At 38.5% G+C, this 21,050-nt stretch overlaps 1 protein-coding gene across 1 annotated transcript; it reads left to right on the forward strand.

The window, feature by feature from the left end:
• The first annotated feature begins 18,505 nt into the window (after positions 1-18,505).
• LOC113013407 (putative N-acetyltransferase camello) lies at positions 18,506-20,141 on the forward strand. Its single transcript, XM_026154282.2, has 2 exons — positions 18,506-18,657; positions 19,198-20,141. The coding sequence occupies exons 1-2, from the start codon at positions 18,639-18,641 to the stop codon at positions 19,947-19,949; spliced, it is 771 nt and encodes a 256-aa protein (XP_026010067.1). The 5' UTR covers positions 18,506-18,638; the 3' UTR covers positions 19,950-20,141.
• The last annotated feature ends 909 nt before the right edge of the window (positions 20,142-21,050 follow it).

Raw genomic sequence — 21,050 nt, forward strand, 5'->3', positions numbered from 1 at the left:
GAATATTTCCTTTCACTGGGGTTTCATGTTTACCTGAGGGCGTCCAGCATGCTTGCCGAGCTACTTCTCAATCAATAAATCAAACAAAATTTATTTATACAGCACCTTTCATGGAAATGGTTTACAACTGACTGAAAGATGCACAAGGCAGTAAATATAGTCTGGGAAAAGTAATATGTGCCAAGATACCTTCTTTTTATTGCCATTTGGCTTTTATAATGTAAATAAAATAATGGAAACCCAAAAAATATACATCAGAAAGAAAGCTGTGATAAAACTCGCATAAAAATAATTTATTGAAACGCAGCTATAAGGACTAAGGAAGTGAACGGTTTAAATATAAATAGTGAAATTACTCAGGGAAAAAGCATTACAGTGAAGTAGTAGGCTGTTATTTATGAAGAAAATGAAATGAGCAAAACAGCAGCGATGCCTTGAAATTATAAAAACTGTTCTTGGATGAGAAGGGCTTGAGTTCCTGTGAAATTGTTGCACAGACTCATATTGGTGGATCACAGAGGCTCGGTTATTTTTTTGAGTGTTTTTTTGAATGCTTATTAAGCAGGAAGCAATAATTTTGGTTTAGGGTTAGATCTCAGAATCCGTGTTGCTTTGGGAACTGAGTCAAACTTTTTTAAGTATTTGTTACGTATGGTAATTTTCTCAATTTGAAGTGTCTCATACTGAAATGCCAGCCTACGTGTGACTTTTATTGCATGCACGATGTTTGCAACATAAAGAAAACGACAAAGAACGACTTATTAGAAACCCTGTAAAACTGGTTATCTTCATCTTGTTTAATAGCATTATCTTTTGTAGCTGTTTAAAACCTTGTGATGAGTGTAGATCGAAAGGTATTCCTGGTGCTTTGCAGCAGTCTCTGAATATGAACAGACTGACCTCATTTGAGGGTATGGGTTGGTGTTTTCTGCATTACCGTGGGAATGCCATTCTATTTCATCCTATTCGTGGCATATATTTATCAGTCAGTTGCATATTTGTAAACCGCCTCATCTAATGTGTAATTGTAAACTGGCAGTGTGGCTACTGTGAAGGTCTCTGTTGAGCAGACTGGATATTGCATGAAAAGAATTGTTGCACGATGTAAACTGATGAATATTTTACATTTTTGGAGAAAAATGAAACGGCTTTTTCTTCAAAGTAGAAATTACCTTTTTTTCCCCCCAGTGTAAAAATCATTCTTTGGAAGAAATGTCAAGAATTTTCAAAACATGAACATCATGTCCGCACAGAAAGAGAGACGGGACTGTCTGATATTGAAACATATTTGTATGAAAACATTGTCTTTGCCAATCACTTCTCGCCGCTGGGGTGGGGAGTGGCTGTTAACCTCATTTGTTTTCAGCGAGCTCGTCTCTCTCTGGGTGTTTTTAAGTGTGATATTTTCAAAGTCTTTGAAGAAAGACAACCTAGATTTTTTTCTTCTTTCAGTCCAATTTATGCGATAGCAGAATTTGAAGGGGTGCTATGAATACCAGTCATATGTTGACGACACTGCCGAGAACTCATAAGATTTTAAAAGATACTGAAATTTTAGAAACTAGGATTAGTATTGCATTTGAGAAAACTGATCAGATGCATTCGTTGTTTCAAATGCATATCCACAAGGACGGGCCATTAATAAGGCAAGATAGGAAACTGCAGCAGGAGAAACCACCAGGTCACTGCACAGCCCTTGATTGATTTGATCAATTGCTAATTTGCACCACTAGAGTACAGTATCAACTATGCAGATCTTTCATTATCAGTTAAAAGGATAACTTGACACTTTGTGAATCATGCTTATTTGCTTTCTTGCAGAGAATTTAATTAGTTAGACTTCCTGTTCAAACAGCATCCAACAGCCAAATGAAGTTCCTGCACATATCTGCCTCTAAAGTAACATCTTGTTTTTACAATATCCTCTGTGAACCGTGCAAATGAGATGCAATGTATTCATTTCAGAGTTTTAAAAGTTACGGTTGACTTAATTTTGAACTTTGTCCAGAGTAAGGCTAACTGTTTCTCAATATTTCGTTTCTATGCTAAACAAATTTGAGCAACTCCTGTTTCCTGCCTCACAGTTAGCGCACAGATAAGAGAGAGGTATCTTGTCATCTAGCTCTTGGCAATGTAGCAAATGTAAATAAATATTACAAAATTCTAAATAATTTGGTTTAAGGGCATTTATTATGATCTGAACCAGAAGATTTCAGGCTTCACACTGTTAAGTTTCAGTCAGTTTTATCACCTCCTGGCTCCGTGTGGGGTCACTGAGAGCAGACCTCACGAATATGGTAATCTCAGATACAGAACTCTGGCGGTGAGCACAGAGGTTCTGCTGCTTTTGTTTGCTCGAGGCGACCAGGGACAGAAAAATTAGTTTAAAGGAAGTAAAACGACTTGTTTCAGACAGTGACTAAATTGAATTGAATAAAAATAGAAAAAATCCAGAGGATTATTTTGAGCAAAGCTACTTTATTCCCAGAATAAAAATCTGGACCTGGGTATAATATGACTTCAGTAGACCCTAAATTATAATATTACACTTTCTTAGAGAGGGTGTCAAAGTTTAGTTTTAATGCTTTTCATTATTTTATATTGTTATTATGGTGTATTCTGCTTTGGTTTATAAAATATAGGCTGACCAGGCAGTGATTAAAATGAAAAGAAATAAAAAATGGGTCCAGTGTCAGTCATTTAGTTATTTGTTTTATCCAAATTCAGTCAGTCTATGTTCACAACATTTACATTACAATTTAAAGATCACAGTGACTCTACAAATAAAATACACCTGAAAATGTGAAGTGGAACAGCTTCAAGCTTAGTATTTTGATTGAAACCATCTGCTAGGCTGCACTGAATCATTTGGCGGATAAATGTTCGAGGACACGAGCTTTAAAATAGGTAAACACGTGGGAGTAATTTTCTGGTGACATTTCAGGCTGAAAAGTGTCCTGTCTGTGTTGTTTTGAGAATCAATAAGTTAATGTCTCTTTTTAAATTCCCTAGGTACCAGTCGCACAGGCCTTGATACCGGTTAGTGACCATCTGGCGTTGAGAGGGAAAAATATGTATTCCCGAGGAAGCTGAGATTGGTGATTGGAGGTTTTTGGTAGTAGTTGATGGCTAAAGTCAGTTCAGCCTAGAGAGTGGTCAGTGACTCCCTGGTAACTGACGGATGCTGGTGTGCATTCAGTGGCTTATTGGTGAGTGTTTCTGGAAGTCTTGGTCGCAAAGAGGTATATATGCACAAAAAACGTCTTTGCACTTGCTTTGTTTGCTGGCATGTAGCTTCCAGTGTTGGTCGTTACTTGAAAATAGTAATTAGTTACTAATTACTGATTACATCTCCAGGAAAGTAATCCAGTTACTTTACTGATTACTTATTTTTGAAATGTAATTAGTTACTTTATTACTTAGTTGCTTTTTAAAAACGTGATACACAACCTGAATATATAATAAAGCAATAGAGCTTTCAGCCCAAATCAGTTTTTTCTGCATAATCCATCATATAAAATGTAATCAAATGAAAAAGTCTCTTTTTAAAACTTGTTTTTATTAGTTTTAATCTTTTAACTTTATGCATCAAGCAAAAATGTAATTATATGCAACTGTCTTTGACTTGAAGAAATTTGTTTGACATTTAAACCTATTTTATGCATATTCCAGCATATAAATAAAATAACTTGTTGTGTTGACGCTCACTCTTTAAAATAGATGCAAGTAAAACACAGCAAAAAAGGAATAAAATCAAAGATTCAGCAGCACTAAGTCCTGTTGCTCTTAAGTTATTTTCACCTGTTTAGCAGGGGTGGGGCCGGTGGAGGTTTGCCTGGTGGAATTGGATGTGGTAGCCACAGCTGTCATGCCAGTGGGGGGGATCCAGGGGTTTCTCTGTGAATTTCACATTCAAGTGGCAGCGTGCTAGGTGCTTGCTCAGATTTGAAGTTTAATTTTTCGCTGTAGAAAGAAGTTTTCTTTCCACGTACAGTCTACAGTGGACGGTTTTTGCCACTTTTTACATACACATTTTACATAATTTGCTTAGGGATTAATAAAGTATTCTGCTTCTGATTTATGGAATCAAACGCTAAGTAATGTCAGTGCTTCCAAGCTTTAAACGCTGCATGGTCGTACTCTCTCCTACACTCCATATTGTCCATTGTGGATCTACACACATCTGTTGCTGCCACAGATGTCGCACACTCGTACGTCATTGTCATGAGACACTCTCAAACAAAATCACAGTTTAGTAGCACATTAACGCAGTAACTGCTTATGGGAAAGTAACAGTAATCTAATTACTTTTTTGCTATAGTAATCCATTACTTTACTCATTACTTCCATGGAAAAGACTGACTTGGCAGCAAACAGTTGCAAACTAACTTCCAAGTGGTAGCAAAACTGTACAATGCAACACAAACCGGAGGTAAAATTTGGTTGGTAAAGGTTAGATTTGTTGTGTTTAAAATGTATTTGTTGCAGCAGTAAGAGACAGCTTTTACTTTGAAGGCAAATGTTCTCCATTTCTGATTTACATTGCATTTTTTTCTTAGTTTCACCACAGCCTGGAAGGTAAAAGGTGTTTGTTTGCAGACAACTTGGCATCTTTCATGCAAATGATTCCAATGATAGCAATCAGAAAGAAAGAAATTTGTGTGTAGCGCTCTCTTTTTTATTTTAGCTCACCCCCAGCGACCACTTGCAATACACATCCTTCCTGACAAGGCCTTAGCGTATTATTGCTTTTCAGACAAAGTACATTATATTTTTTTTCTGGACATTAATCTGCTTTTGATAATTTTGTAAGGAAGTAACTTTTGCTTCTTATTTTTTCTGCTTTTTTTGTACAACACTTGCCACGTTTGATTAATGCCCAGTTCATCAGTTGCCCTAATCTTAGCTGTCCTTGCTTCCACTCACTATTGAGGAGAAGGCAGGTCTGATAGTGTGGTCACATCAAACCTGCCTTAAGATGTGTAGTTTATATTTTTCTGTATTTTTTTTTGTTTTTTTGGGGTTTTTTTCTGCAAATAAAATTCAAGAAGCAAAACAAAGTTACTTTCAGGTTCAATCTTAATTGTGTATCTCTACATGAAAATAATGATGACCAGTAACCTGAATGTTTCAAACCATCTGACAGCATGATACAGCAGTTTCTTATGCATCTGTCCTACTAATTATAATTCCACTGTGAGGAAGAGATATGGTGTTGAAATTGGCTGGGCCAGAGGTCAGATGGAGACTCTTTACTGTACAGTGGTGTTTAGTAGCTGGATGCTAGGGTGATAATGACTTATTTAGGTTTGTTTACTTACTAAAATATTGCCTTGTTACTGGAACCTTATCCAAAGAGCAGTGATTAACAATATTCTCAAAAATACAGTAAATTGCTTTTTTGTTCATCCTTTCAATCTCAGAGTTCAATTTGCATTCTTAAATAGTGCTTTCACCTTGTCAAAGGACAAAAGAGCAGTGCTTTTAGGCATAGTGCACTATGGGATCTGCATTTGTAATATGCTATATCAGATAAAATGATTTGATGCATAGAAACATTTTACACTTGAATGCTCTCTACATCTAACCCAATTTTGGGATACGGTTAGGCAGAGTCCATTAAAAAATCCTCTCAGTCAAAGAGGAGGCTGTTTACTTTTAAATGAACACTGAGCACTACCAGGTAATGGAAAAATAAATAAATGAAAACGCCAATAACAGACGCTACTTCTATGTTGGTACAGCTATGTAAAATTAAGATCTACAATAAAGCGGGGATTCCATCAGATTGTCGTGCATTAACATTAGCAATAGAGAACAAATTGAAATGACAACTTTTATATAAGAAAAAATGAATAACACTGACATCGAAATTGATAAATTTTCCGTTCGGTTAATTTTTATTTATATAACATCATTTCCCAACAACAGTCATCTGAACTCACTTTATGTTGTAGCATAAAAAAACCCTACAATATTAACACACAAACTGAAAATGCAGTGATTCAGTCTGCCTCCATGAGCAAGCACTTGGTGAGAAACAGGAAAAAGGCTTCTGTGAATTCAGACATTCATATGAATGACGAAGATTGGGAGTGGAGGGGCGAACAGGAAGAAACCTTTTATACACATTGAATATATTTTTGCCTTTCTCACGTGTAACAAAACAGAAGATCTGGCCTGCCATGTCTGCATCGCATTGCTGCGGGTTCTCAGGTATGCTGCTGCTGTCCAAAGAAAAGGAACAGGCCTCTATGCAGTCCATTGAAAAACTAATTACACCCAGTGGTTATGGTTCAAGCAACATAGTGGATCGGACTTGTGCCTCACTGCAAGAAGGTCCTGAATTCGACATCACCACCTGAACGGGGCTTTTCTGTGTGGAGTTTGCATGTTCTACCCGTGTTTGCGTGGGTTCTCTCCGGGTACTCCGGCTTCCTCCCACAGTTCAAAGCCATGCATTTAGTGGGGTTAGGTTAATTAGTGATTTTAAATTGCCCATAGATGTGAATGTGAGTGTGAATGGGTGTCTGTCTCTCTATGTTAGCCTGTGATTGACTGACAACCTGTCCAGGGTGTGCCCCGCCTCTCGTCCTGTGGCAGCTGGAAGAGGCTCCAGCCGTCCTGCAACCCTGATGTGGATAAACGAAAGAGCATGGATGGATGGTTATGTTTCATGCACTTATGGGGTCACCCTTATGTTCAAATATGGTGTTCACTGTGGACAAACTGTGAATCCTTGTATCCCCTCAGCTTGCTACATATACATTTGGATTTTTGCACGTGGACGAGAGGGTTGCTTTATTGTACCTTCTGGTTGGGGATCGATTTCTCACTGTTGTTTGTGCTTATACTCGAAAACAACAGCTTAGAGACCCCAGCATATTTGAAGCTGCTGGAAGCTGTTCCACCTGCTCCATCACCCAATGGGAGAGTTCAATGCTCATGTAGGCAATAGCAGTGAGTCTTGGAGAGGCGTGATTGGGATGTATGGCCTGCCTGATCAGAACCCGAGTGATGTTCTGTTATTGAACTTCTGGCTGCAACTTACCTTCTTAATGCAGTTTTGGAGCAGTAAAAGTGTTCTTAGTTTTGCTTAAATAAATGAATCTAGCGGGAGGCATGCTTGATGCTCAGCAGTTAGCAAGTAAATATGTGGGACAATTACTGACATCAGCTGTTATTCAAATATAAGCTGATATTCTTGGCAGGCTAGTGGGACCAGTAAGTGCAGGCCAGGAACATGTAGCTCTACCAGAGCCAGAGATATCTGCAAAAAGGAACAGGTATATACAGAGAGAAGGGGGGACATGGCACAGACTACAGTAGAGAAAAGTTACAAGGTTAATGTATTAGTAGCATATAAATGAATGATGAGTTAAAGAGAAGCGAGTGAAGGAGAGGTGCTGGGAGGTCCCCTGGCAGCTTGGGCCAATATCAGAATATTAAAGGATGGTTCAGGGTCACCTGATTCTGGCAGTAAAACTTATCAAAAAGGAAATTTTAAGCCCAGTCTTAAAAGCAGAGAGGGTATCAGTCTCCTGAACCTAAATTGAGAACTGGTTTTACAGGAGAGTAGCCTAACACTTGAAGACTGTGCCTTCAAATGTACTTCTAAAAGCTCCAGGAACCACAAGTAAGCTTGCCATCTGTAAACGAAGTGCGCTAATTGGATAATATATTAATGTGAAGTCTTTAGGGTATGGTGAAGCTTGTTCATTCAGGACTTTGTGAGGAGAATGATATTGAATTCTATTCTGGATCTTAAAGAGATTCAGTGAATAGAAGCTAGTGTGGCAGAAATGTGATCTCTCCTTCTAATTTCCTTTAGTGCTCACCCTGGAGCATTTCCTAATAATGAGGTATTACAGTAGTCCAGTCTAGAAATAACTAATGCTTGGAATAGTTTTTCAGCATCACTTTGAGGCAGGATGTTCCTAAGTTAGACAATATTGAGCCAATGAAGGACGGTGGCCCTGGAGATTTTCTTTAATTTGCTTAATATGCACGTTAAAGGACAGCTGTTCTGGAGGCCAAGGTAATGTCGTCTTGAGTATCTATCTGGTAGGACACCTGGCTTTCTAAATGTAATGGGGCGAAAATATAATAACTTTAATTGCGTCTGAATTTAGAAGCAGAAAATTACAGGTCGCTCGGGCCTTTATGGCTTTAAGACATGCTTATCATTTAACTAATTGATTTGCGTCCCCTGCCTTCGTAGATAAATACAGGTCCAGTGCTTTCTAATCATTTTGCCAGAGGGATTGATGGTCAACAATTTCACAAAAGTTAACTGTGGTTTCTTTGAACAGGTTTATTGCCCCTCCTCAAAAAATAAATACAAAAAGGGTGCAATAAATCTTTTCTTTTGCCTTCAACATTTTTTATTTTAAGGGTTTTTAAATAATCCTGTACTTATAATCTTAGTATCAGCAAGGCCATGCACACATCATGCACACCAAAACATTAAAACCTCTGACGGGTAAACCAGTACTGATCATCTTGTCGCAGTATAGAGCTCTTTTGGGAAGCTTTGGTTCCTTTTGAATTCGTCTTTATGGTATTGGAAGTTGTGCAGGAATAAATCAGGACACAGAGGCCATAAAAGATCCCCTGCAAGCATTTTTTAAGTGGCATAAGTGAGACGGAAACAAAATCTGACTAAGTGTACTTTACATGTGCATTATGGCTAATCAGTGTAAAATTATCAGACTTTAAATGAGGGGGAAAAACTGCTTCTCTATTCTTATTCTGATTCATTTTGTCCTCAGTGTGCTGCCTTTTCTTTTATCAGACTTACCTTAAGTCGCTTCTCTTCAAAATGTACCCTGTCTGAGACAAATCAGTTGGTTAATATACCCCACAATTATGCAGGGACTTGTATTCTTTTGAACCATGTCCCCAAGTCAGTAATTAACCTTAAACAATATCGGCTTCTTTTAATGGAAAACAACAAGCCAATGGTTATTCACAGCTTTATCTCGCTGCAAAATCCCTCTATAATCCCCCAACATCTCCTGGCATATTTGTGGCTGGTGGAGGTGGGCAGCTTTTTAAGTGTGATAGATGGAGTTTAGTTTCAGGCTGCTGCCGCTGCTTCCTTCTCTGGCCCAGCCATCCCCAGAGAGCCTTGGATGAGCCTGAGCCACAATATAGCTCTGCTGAAAAGCTTTTTGCTGTTGTTCAATCTGTATTCAGAAGAAGAGCAAGCAAGCCACTCTTACCAGATTTTTTATTTTTTTTTGGCTGAATCACTGACTTTGTATAGCCTTTTCATTTGTATTTAGATTAACATGACAATAATTTGAACAAAGAAGGTGCAGACATCCAATTTTACTGGTTTATCTAAAACAGTCCTTGTTAACCTGGGAAATAAAGGTCACTGACAATGAAGGAGGTGTGTTTAAAATCAGTTTATATTAAATAATCACATTTTTAAGGGCATAATACCTGCATAGGACTCCACCTATAGATGGCACGATCAAAAACCCCCTTGCCCCCCTAGACTACATCCTGATTCGATAAGTTGTGAGTATAGAGACAAAGAAATATATATAATTGGTAGGAGTGTGAAATTTCAAGATGCTGACACAGCAGAGAATCAAATCGAGGAGAAGCTGGAAATATTATGAAAAGCACCAGAAGCAGGTTTGGAACACTGGAATGTGCAGTGGTTTTTCCAGAGGAGTCGGCTCATCAAGCTTTAAGAGCAGCCCATCTGTGTAAAGAAATCTAAAAGTAAACTCTATAGCTGCAAAATATTCAGACTAAAAATGGTTTCATGCACGACTAAAGGGTAGAAATACATTGCTTTAAACCCCATCAGAGGAAACTGAGGCGTACATCAGAAATTTGTGCACTATGACAGCGGTCACCAACCTGTTTTGCGCCACAGACCAGCCTTTCAGGTAGTGCAGATAAATACAACATAATAAAATTATACAACCAAGACAAAAACTGTGGTATTTTGTAAATATAATAATAAATGCGAATTCACTATGTAATTGTGTAACTTTATTAGCAGCGACCTCCTGAAATGTTCCAACAACAATGAGAGTAACATCCTCCTCTCTTCCCCTTAATACTCTCTGGTCACCATGGTAACGCGTAAACACTTCTTTCACACTAAGACGGCCAACTACAACGCAGGAAAAGACCCGGGGAAACAGAGTTAACGATAAAAAGCCTGAAAACCATAAATTTCACACCCGAGCTTCGACTCCAAACGACTCGGGGGTTGGGGACCGCTGCACTATGACATTTCAAAGTCTCTGGATGACTCTAATGAAGAGATAAAGAAACATTAAATGTGGGGTAGAGAACGCTTTAATCTAATATTTAATGCCGGATGAGTCACACCATTTTCATGATCCAGTCGGTGATATAGATGACCCTTCAGACCAACCTTCTATGTAGTAGATAGAGCCAAACCTTTAGAGAAAAACGTCAGCCATGGCAGAAGAGTCGCTTTGTTACTGCGAGGTCGAGGGTTTAATTAGCCACGCATTTATAAATTACAAAGAATTAATTAATTATTAATCAAAATTCACTGATGATAAACTGACTAACTGCTTCATCTATAAAGTACTTTGGCATTGCTGCGTTGCTCTTGCACTGAAAACAGTTACATTAATAAAGTAAATGTATTTATTTTTTTCCTTTTTCTTTTAATACATTAACTGCTCTGAGGTGAGGAAACGGTTATTTTTTTAGTTATTCTGTAGCTGTCTCTCAGGTCAGTTTCAAAAGAAGAAAACAGACCTTGAACTGGAAGCAGAAACCACGTAAAATGTACCAGTGGATATTACATTTGTGTAATATAACTTAGATCTGCCAGTCTGTTGCATCATAGAAAAATGTATTTGATTTGATTGACATGTTTTTTAGTTCTTTACAAAAATGCGTTTTAATCTACAAAGCATATAAAACAGGGAGTTGTTGTCGAGGATATGTCAATACAGACAGGAATCAAAACTGTTGCTTCTGGAAAGTTCTTAGACCGATCCATGCTAAGATGTACATCCTAACAAGGTTCTGGTGTTCCCTGTTGATAGCAAAATATCTAGAATAATCTGGTTCACAGCATGCAATATAATGGCTGAAGGAATGCCAGTTTGTTTGGCTTGGCCTCCATTTATGCTTACAGTGTGTTATTGCTGTGAAATGGTGTCAAATGCTTCATCTTAACTGCAAGACCCCATGGTTGCAGTGTAGCTAAAGTGGTGTTTTGGCATGGTACGTAAATATACTGAACTCAGCTTTCACAGCCACTACAAATAATTAACAAAATATAATTATAAAATATTAATTAATTATACTGAACTGATACTGTTTTGGTTCCTAAAGTGTTTAACTCTATTATCATGTTTTTTTAATGCGCGCACTTAAGATTTTCTAGATATATTTAGATAACATGTACTCACATTTTGCAGCCAAATTCTTGGTGAATTGAGCAACTCAGGGGATAGCATGAAAAACGTGCGTTTATTGAGCAAATTGTCATCTTATTATTATTCTTGGCAACACGTCAGAAAAGAAACACGAGTCCCATCCAAAAATATCCCAAAATTTAAAAAGATGTGTGCAGCAATAACCTTTCCTAAAGCACCACCCTGAGGCCAAAAAACAAATACAAATAAAACTTTGATGTCACCCAGAGGATAAATCTTTTTGATTTAAGCAGCAGTACAATGTGGCCTTTTTTCTGTCACAACCCCCAAACTTTTTTCTTTTTTTTTTTCTTTTTTGCCTCATGGATGGCTCAGAATAACAACATGTACCTCTGTTGTTGAGCCCTCTGACTGTCTGTTGTATAACACGAATACCCCCTCATGGGGCTGTTATGGTTATTACTAACTTTTAGACTATTCCGGTATAAAATCTTCAGTGCTGCAAATAAAACCCTAAAAACATCCGTGAGCCTCGGATGGAAGCTTGGTCGTCTCCAGTACTGATCATCCTTCATCCGCGCTTTGTTTACAACTAACCCCGTCTTCCCTCTGCGATACAATATGTTTATAGACAGCTTTCCTTTATTCTTCAGTAGAATTTAAAATATAAGAAACTGTAGCAACAGGGAGTTATGTATGACTAAAATCCTATTATTTCCACTATGAAAATTACCTGGGATTCTCACTTTGAGGTGAGACAATCGCTTTTGTCTGCGTACAGTTGGTGAAGTGTCACAGCAGTTACTAAGAACGAAGCATGACTTGGATTGTGATGAAGTAAGATTATAAAGTAAGATTTGATGGAAGGCAGCCTTCCACCCCTCTTGGGGCTGTTGTGATTCCAGACTTTCATTATGCTTTCTTATCTCTCATAATCTAAAAGGGTTGTCCAAGACAACCAAAGCGTGCACCCTGGTTTCTTTGTACAATTATACTGCAATGTGTGATTTAAAAAAACAAAATGAAAGGTTGCAGATTCGCATTCAGACATTGTGTTCTTTTTTGTGCAGTTACCATTGGGCGTCTCCCGTTATTCACACATCAATTGAAACAAATATTGGCATAACTTTGATTTTCTTTGAAGATTAAAGTTGTTATCTTGAGCTAATCAAGTAGGTCAGCAGTGACAGAAAGCATGTGTTACGTTTCGGTGTTGTCAGTGTGTTCTTTTTGGCGTGACTGTTATGTGTTTCCTGTTTTACTTTGAAAGTCTGTGTTATCTTAGTCTTTTCAGTTTACGTTTCCCTGTCTCGTCAGTTCTGAGTTGCCCCAGCTGTGTTTCCCTCTTGTTGTCCATTTTCCTGATTGCTCCCTCTAGGTATTTAAACCCTGTGTTTCAGTGTGTCATGGTCGCGATCTCCCCCGTGTTGTAAATAGTTTGGTGTTTTGTTGTAAATAAATAGTTTGTTGTAAATAGATTTGTCGATACTTTCGTTTCGGGATTTTGGTGGTGAGCTTTAGTGGGGGGTTTTTGTGTGTGTTTTTTTTTTTCCTTTATTTTTACTTTTTTTGTGTTGCACTCCGGTTGCCTAGGCCGGGGTGTAACATATGGGGGCTCGTCCGGGATTGCCTTCGCTGGGGGGTCCGGGGACCGCCCCAGCCTTTGTCGTCGCTGGAGGGTCCGTGGGACCGCTCCAGCCTTCATCCGCCTTCGCTGGAGGGTCCGTGGGACTGCTCCAGCCTTCATCCGCCTTCGCTGGAGGGTCCGAGGGACCGCTCCAGCCTTCGTCGTCTGCTGGAGGGTCAGTGGGACCGCTCCAGCCTTCATCGGCTTCGTCTGTCTGGATCAAACTTTTCACTTGGTGTTAAATGTTTGATTTTTGGGTGGGGGGAACTGTTACGTTTCGGTGTTGTCAGTGTGCTCTTTTTGGCGTGACTGTTATGTGTTTCCTGTTTTACTTTGAAAGTCTGTGTTATCTTAGTCTTTTCAGTTTACGTTTCCCTGTCTCGTCAGTTCTGAGTTGCCCCAGCTGTGTTTCCCTCTTGTTGTCCATTTTCCTGATTGCTCCCTCTAGGTATTTAAACCCTGTGTTTCAGTGTGTCATGGTCGCGATCTCCCCCGTGTTGTAAATAGTTTGGTGTTTTGTTGTAAATAAATAGTTTGTTGTAAATAGATTTGTCGATACTTTCGTTTCGGGATTTTGGTGGTGAGCTTTAGTGGGGGGTTTTTGTGTGTGTGTTTTTTTTTTTTTTTTCCCTTTATTTTTACTTTTTTCGTGTTGCACTCCGGTTGCCTAGGCCGGGGTGTAACACATGAGTCTATGGCATTAAAGTGTAGTAGGTTAGCATTTTCAGAACTACCCTTACTCAGGTTTTTTTCAGTTAGAGGAGATCAATGCCTGCCTACCATGCCTACCAGTTAATTTACAAGGCTGGTTGAGCCAAAATACTCAAATGGATGTTGTTCAGTTGGTCTAGCCCCTCAGTTTGGTCTCAGTTGCCTCCAAAGCCTGAAATATGGGACTGCAGTTAAACACTCTCTTTCAACCCTTGTGAGGATTTAGTGTTATTCATGGTGTAGTCATTTGTATTTCTAGTTCTCTTAGTTATTTTCTGGTTATATTTGTAGTCTCTGGTCTTTAGGTTTTGTTTCTGTGCCTCTCCTGTGTTACATCTAGTCACCCTTGTCTCTATGTGCATCTCCTGTGTCCTGACTGTGTTGTCTTTCTGTCTCCCTAGTCAGTTATATTCTCATGTCTGTTCTTCCCCAGTCCCAATCTGTCTGTCAGTGTGTTTCTTGTGTTTCCTGTTTTATTTTGATAGTCCCTTGTCCTGTGTTTATTGTATTCTGTTTTGCTTCCTCTCTGTCTAATCGGTTAGATCTGTTCCAGCAATGTTTCGCTTCTTTTTCCTTTGTGTATTTAGTCCTCTGTCTTCCTCTGCATGTTGTTGTGTCGTCCTCCTTATAATTCCAAGTTCTATGTTCCAGTTTCCTAGTTTTAGTTCCTTGTTTATAGTTTTTGGCTTAGTTTCTTGTATTTAGTTTTCAGTCTATTCAGTTTAGCATTAAACCAGAGGCTTGTGCTAACCTAACCAAAATATTATTCCCTTATCCAAAAACTAATTATGTGATGGATCACTAATGCCTACTAAATGAAGCATTAGTGATCCATGAAGATCTAAAATTCATAGGTCTGTTTGAACTATAAGTGGTCTTGCTTTGCAAGATCAAAAACAAACACTGCTTAAGTGGTGCTTAGGGGCTATGGCAGTTTTAGGTGATAGAAATTCGGTAATGGTAACTGTAAACTTATCTGAAAATGCAATGCGTGGCTTGAGATGGATGGAAAATTGACAGACGTTTTCTGCAGCTTTGTTAAGTTGCTGTCTTTTTCCATCTCAGGGCTTTTTTTGCTAATAACATTAATAAAAACTTTACTAAATTATGCCTTTATAGCCACAAAGTAAATATAGGTCAGTTAGCCAGCTAGCTTATCTTAGCACAAAGCGCAGAAGAAAGCAGCTAGCAGTTGCCTGCATGTACTTCTGAAACTCATTACATAATGGTAAATACGCTAATTTAAATGTGGATGTTATTAGTTTCTTACAGTCACATGACATGTTGCCCGCTGTTCTCAACGCATGTTATTTTAATGCTGCCTTTGAGCAAAAAGCCTAAAGATAAAAAATACACTGTCTACCACCACTGTCTACCATTATAGCAAGGCTAAATGGAAATCTCTGGAGAGTGTTAGCTCAGTGTATATGTACTTTTGTGTCACAGGAGATGACAAAGTTAAATTCAGAACTGTTGGAGACGCAGTGGGTTGAAAATAACTTTTTCTTGGGTGTTTTCAAATGATGGCGACTGGATGAGAAAATCTCAGTAATATAATGGGTTAATGTCTTAATGTCATACTTCTATGACAAGCATATGAAACAGGCTCATTAATTTATAGTCTCCATTATAAATGGACCATGTAGTTAGTCTAGAGTGATTCGTTTCCAGGGCAACTTCAATAGTTTTTTTTTTTTAACTTGCGACTTTTTGTTTCAAGACAATGTGCAATCAATTCTGAAGCACTCTTAACTAATTCTATCAAGTGAGATTAATATTACCTGTGATGATGAGGTGTTATGTACTGAAAGCAATTCGTGACACTTCATGAACAAGTGTGACTTGATGAATGCTACAGCATATTCTTATTAATTCAAATAATGGTTTTAACTTTCGTGTTTAGAAATAAAATGCTCAGCAATAGTTTATTCAACTTTAAGGTGAACGGTGGTGACTCCAAGAGCATAATCGGCTTTTTCAGACATGTAATGTATAATGCTGTTCACCTTAGGTACTTTTGTCAACACACAGTGATTTTTACAGTTAGGTTGTCCTTCTTCACACATCATTTGCTGACCCTGATCTACACTATTACGGAATGCTACTCTTTCCCAAGAAAAGAGCATTTACTTTTCAGGTTTTCAGTATGAATCAGCACGTAGGAGTAGAAGCTTGTCTTCAAGGTCATCACACAGGTGAATTTACTACACTGACTGAATCTGTAGCTTTTACCCCCAACTGGTGACCAAGAGCTGTTGTCAGCTGCTTTTCTGAAGAGTTTATACACCACAACTGTGTGTTGTCTTTTTAAGATATTTGTCCACACATCATTCTGTTTGAATCCATATGTAGCCTTTGATGGCAAACAAGTATTTCATCTTATTCATGTTTTTTGATTGCGATTATGTTCCCCAGAAAATCACCAAGAGTCAGGATAAACCAAGTGACACTTTGAGGACAGCATTTTACTCACATTTGTTGAGTAAAGACATATAAAAATTAAAAGTTTGTGCTTGCGTGGGTTCTGTCTGTGTAACTACTCCTTCCTCCCATGTGTTAGGTTATCTGGTAAGTCTAAATTAGCCTTGGCTGTGAATGTGGAATATTTTTGATTTTTTTTTAGCCTTGCAAAGGATTGGCAGTCTCTCCAGGGTGGACCCCACCTATTGCCCTAAAATAGCTGATACTGTGTAGGATTCAGCCTCCCCACAACTTTGAACTGAACAAATGAACGAAGATGGATGGAAGGAAAAATGACCTTTTTAGGACTGCGCCGTAAACATCTTTCAATTTCATTACAAATGTGTCTTTCAAAGATGATGTGATTTCAGAGTATGTTGCTTTAGTGCAAAAAAAGTATCTTTAAGCATTAATGCCAGACAAAACTGAACTTCATAGTCAGTGAATGTGAACCTTTTGAATTGTTTCCATTCCATTTATAACATCAACGCAAACCAGCAAGCTGGTAAGTATGTTCCCATCTATTGTTGAGTAGCAGAAGTTATTTTGCAGATTTGAATTACTTTGTTAAGATTCATTCAGCGCCAGGACTGGGCTTGTATAACTTTTCAATTGCACTTCAGTACATTTGTATGTCAGTATTCAGTCTGGATATTCATTCAGGTTAACAGTCCTTGTTGGATAGATCATCATTATGGATGTACAGAAGGGTATTTATTTTCTCACCATCACACAAAGAATAAGGACTAACCCTACATGCGATGAATACCGAACAACTTAAAGCAGCTTGTTACTACTTATGAAGCGCCTTGAGGCGACTTTTGTTGTGATTTGGCGCTATATAAATAAAACTGAATTGAATTGAATTACTTTTCTTTGAACATGGTAGGTGATAACTTAAAAACTGTAACTGTAAAAGGTTTATTAGGTAAGCCTAATATTTAACCTATCGTTGCATTACATTGGTCTCAGGACTCTCAATTCAATGTGTCTACATATGCCACATAACCAAAGATCATGACTTTAAAGGTTTTAATTAGTGCGTAAATTTGGCGTGGTTTATGCAACTAATTGTGTATGCAGATGGGAATTAAGGACTTTGTGATACAGGCCTCTGAATGTTTTTTTTGTTTTTTTTTGCCTGTCCCGTTTGGCTCTTTTGCCATCAGAATTGTTGTCTAAAGGCAAAGAAAGATGCCCAACGGATTTACTTTACCAAATTGACCATCCCAGCCTTGCCGTAATGGTCCATTTGATTCACCTTTTATTGTTTATTTTATTTTCACTTACTGAATACGGGACAGACTTGACTGGGGGAAAGAAGGGGAGAAAGAAAGAGGGAAAGAGAAACAGCTGAGAAGAGGGACGGGGGAGAAGGGCAAAAGACAAAAACCAACAGAATGAGCAGAGAAAAAAAAAAGCATATATCAATCACCTGGGTACCTGCTGAGAAAGAAAAAAGAAAACAAGCAGAAGAGAACAAGAGTAATAGAATAAACAACATCACAATGATATATGGGAATATGACAGTAAATACTAAATATTAAACATTATTGTGCAGCACATAAGATCAACAGAACACAGTGTGCTCACATGCTTACCGAACGTGATTACAGGAGTGGAGGAGGTTTCACTTCTGCATTCAGAATTCACTCTGCAGATGTGAAATGGTTTCAGAAAGTTCCACAGTTGCTTGACCTTCCAGGGCTCACAGATTCATGAGGCAGTGCTATTGATTTAAACAGGTGTAAAGGCCTTTCTCCTGCTGAGGAAATTTAATCATGTCAGAGGGCCACCGGGTTATTGCACAAGACACTGTCACCAGCGCTATAGGACACTTTTATGTCAGGGGCCTAGACAATATTAATTTTACTTTCACCTTATATTGTGCAGAAGAAGCGGTCTGGAGATCCAAAGCAGATTCCCGAGAGAAAACCACCAAAACTGAAGCACCCAAAAAAGAGATTAATAAGAACATTTTATTCTTGGAAGTATCTTTGAAGTTTTCGAATGGGTCCCGAATTCACATTCTGATCATTTTTCTGATTTAATATGTTCAGGATCTGTGCTCATCCTCCCTGACAAATCCAGTGATGAAGTTCTTTACTCTGTTGACTAAGCCCAATTAAGTTAAAAAAAATTAAATAACCAAAACAATCCTGTGTTTAATTTCAATTAACTTAAAGCACGCTTCCACAGAATCTAAATCAAAGTGTAAAATTTCTTATATAAACCTCAATGTTTTATACAAACAGTAGCAGTTATACTTCAAAGTCATTTCAGGTCTACACTGTGTGTGTGTGTGGTGTGAACTCATAGGTGAGCATGCTCAGACTAATTTCAATTCCTTTTGTGAATGGCTGATTATCACAATCTGTAGATTAAGTCTGGGGCAGCTTTAAGTCTGTCAGAGTGAGAAAAAGACCAAAAGACGAGGGGAAGGCGTCAGCATGGCCCAGAAAAACAATTGTAAGTTAAACTTCTGATTATTTTTATCTTTTATGCTATTTTTGTTGTTGTTCTTGTCATGTTGGTTATGAACAAGAGAACTAATAAGACAGCACGGGTGCAGATGAATGGCAGTACTAACAACCCTTAATGACATAAACACGTTTCAATAAAACTAAAACGCTTTTGTTTGTTGCCTCAGGATCACCTTCGTTTGATTCCGATCATTAGCACATTTGAGACCTAATTGTATTGCATCCCCAGAATGACTCTCACTCTTGGAATCTTAATAGTAGTAATAATTTTAATTGTGATTTTCACCTCAGGTTGTCACATGAAAATGGCATTTTCATATTTATGTGGAATAGAAATGAATTAAAAATGAAAAGGGTAAGAATCAGTGAGAGGCATAGTGATTTATTTTATATTTATTTAACAGGTTACGTGAGCATATTTAGCCCATTGTGAAATCCAGCAGGAATTTCTGATTGCAACAACAGGCAGATTAGTCTCACCGAGCTCTCATTCTCTCCCTCCCTTCTCTTTTCCTCTAACATGCAGTTCAGTTCTCCATCAGGGAATATAGACCTTCAGATCAACATGTGGTCATGTCACTATTTAAGGATGGGATTTTTGAGCATGTTTACCCAGCCTTTTTCAAGGCCATGAGCCATCCAGACCATATTGGTGTTGCTCTGAGCATTTCGATGGCTGGTTATGTGCTGGGAGGCAGCTCCTACTTCCAAGCTCTACTGTTTGGCAGTGCATGGGCTGGCCTTATTTATTATTGCTGCCATGATATCTATGAGGGCTACATGATGAGGAGGCAAAGCGCAGATATGGCCGACATTCAGGCCAGCTACCTGGAAAACCCAGATAACGGCTTCTGGGTAGCAGAGACAGACATCAATGGCCAATCCAAGGTGGTAGGGATGGTGGCAGTGACTGGAAAAAGCGGAGAGGAAGAAGGCGAAAGGTTTGAAGACTGGAATGGCGGAGTGACGGGAGGAGGCTCTGAGCTGGCTCAAGATGCCGGGGATGGAAGTTATGGTGAGATGTGTCACATGGTCGTGGCATTTTCGTGGCGCCGCAAAAACTTGGGCTCGCAGTTAACACGGAAGGCTTTGGATTTCTGCAAAGAGAGAGGCTTCGGCCGTCTAATCCTGGATGTGAGCTCTCCACAGACAGCAGCCATTTCCCTGTTCGAGAAAGCCGGCTTTGTGCAAACCTCATCCCATCGCAACACGCACGCCAACCGCTGGTTCTCCAACCTCGCCAGAATAAATGTGATGCGAATGGAGAAGTTAATTTAAAGATAAAATTTAATCTAGCGAGCAGCTATTAGAACCTAAAATGTACAGCATATCATGAATATGTCACTTAATTTAATCTTGTACCATCATTGGAAAAAACTCTGTGTGATATTGGTCACTGGTTTCTCAAATTTGCTATCATGGTAGTTTGAAAAATATATTAAATTTCATGTTTTTTTCCACAAAGCAGGATTAACGATCTCAGTTTCCTCGTATTTCTTCTCGCTTTGATCTATTATGTATACACCTGCACCCCTGACAGTCTGTTTCCCACAAACATAGAGAACAATGAGACAATTAGTCAACTTCTCAAACTTAGTTAAATGAACGTATTTGCATATGCAAGTCTAGTACACCGCAGTAAGTTTCTAATAAAAGAATTTATTGTATTTTAAACGTAGTCACGTTCAATTATCTATTGTTCTCCTGTCCACTAAGGAATATAAAAATGTATGTGAGAAAGGAGAAGTGTAGTCATTTGGAAGCAGGAGAACTTTCTTTTAAGCCTCTTTCCAGGGAGAGGCTGAATCCCTCTGCCTCAGAGGAATTAATGCCAGCTGACTTCTAAGACCTCACAACTCTTTGCTTAAAATACCAATGAAAAATGCAATAGTATCAGGACATTGGGAGGTTTAAAATTCTTTGGAGCTAAAAGAGCTGTGAGTGTGTGGCATAAAAATAGGATAAAGACTTTGGTATACTGCAGTGCATTCAGGTCATTGTACACACGGCAAATACTGAGATTATCAACACCAAACAATAGAGAAAAAGTTTAACTGTTTCTTTATAGGTGGTCCTATGGTATGTGCGTGTATGGGAGGAGGGATTGGGTGAATCCAGGTGGAAAACCCATGGAAATTTTTCTTTTATAAAATAAAAAATGTGATTGTTGACTCTGAAACAATGCAAAAAACAGCATTTCTGTTCATTATAGAACCTGATGCAGGAAAAACCTAGTGACATGCATGGTGCAGCATCAGCTAAACAATGTAGATTTACATCTTTCTTAACCTACATTGCACCAGACATCTGCTAAAGGTGATTACAATTTCCAGAATATTATCATCACCGCACAGTAGCTGCTTTTCTTTAAAGGGTATG

Source organism: Astatotilapia calliptera, chromosome 20 (assembly GCF_964374335.1).
Source record: "Astatotilapia calliptera chromosome 20, fAstCal68.1, whole genome shotgun sequence".
Lineage (NCBI taxonomy): Eukaryota > Metazoa > Chordata > Actinopteri > Cichliformes > Cichlidae > Astatotilapia > Astatotilapia calliptera.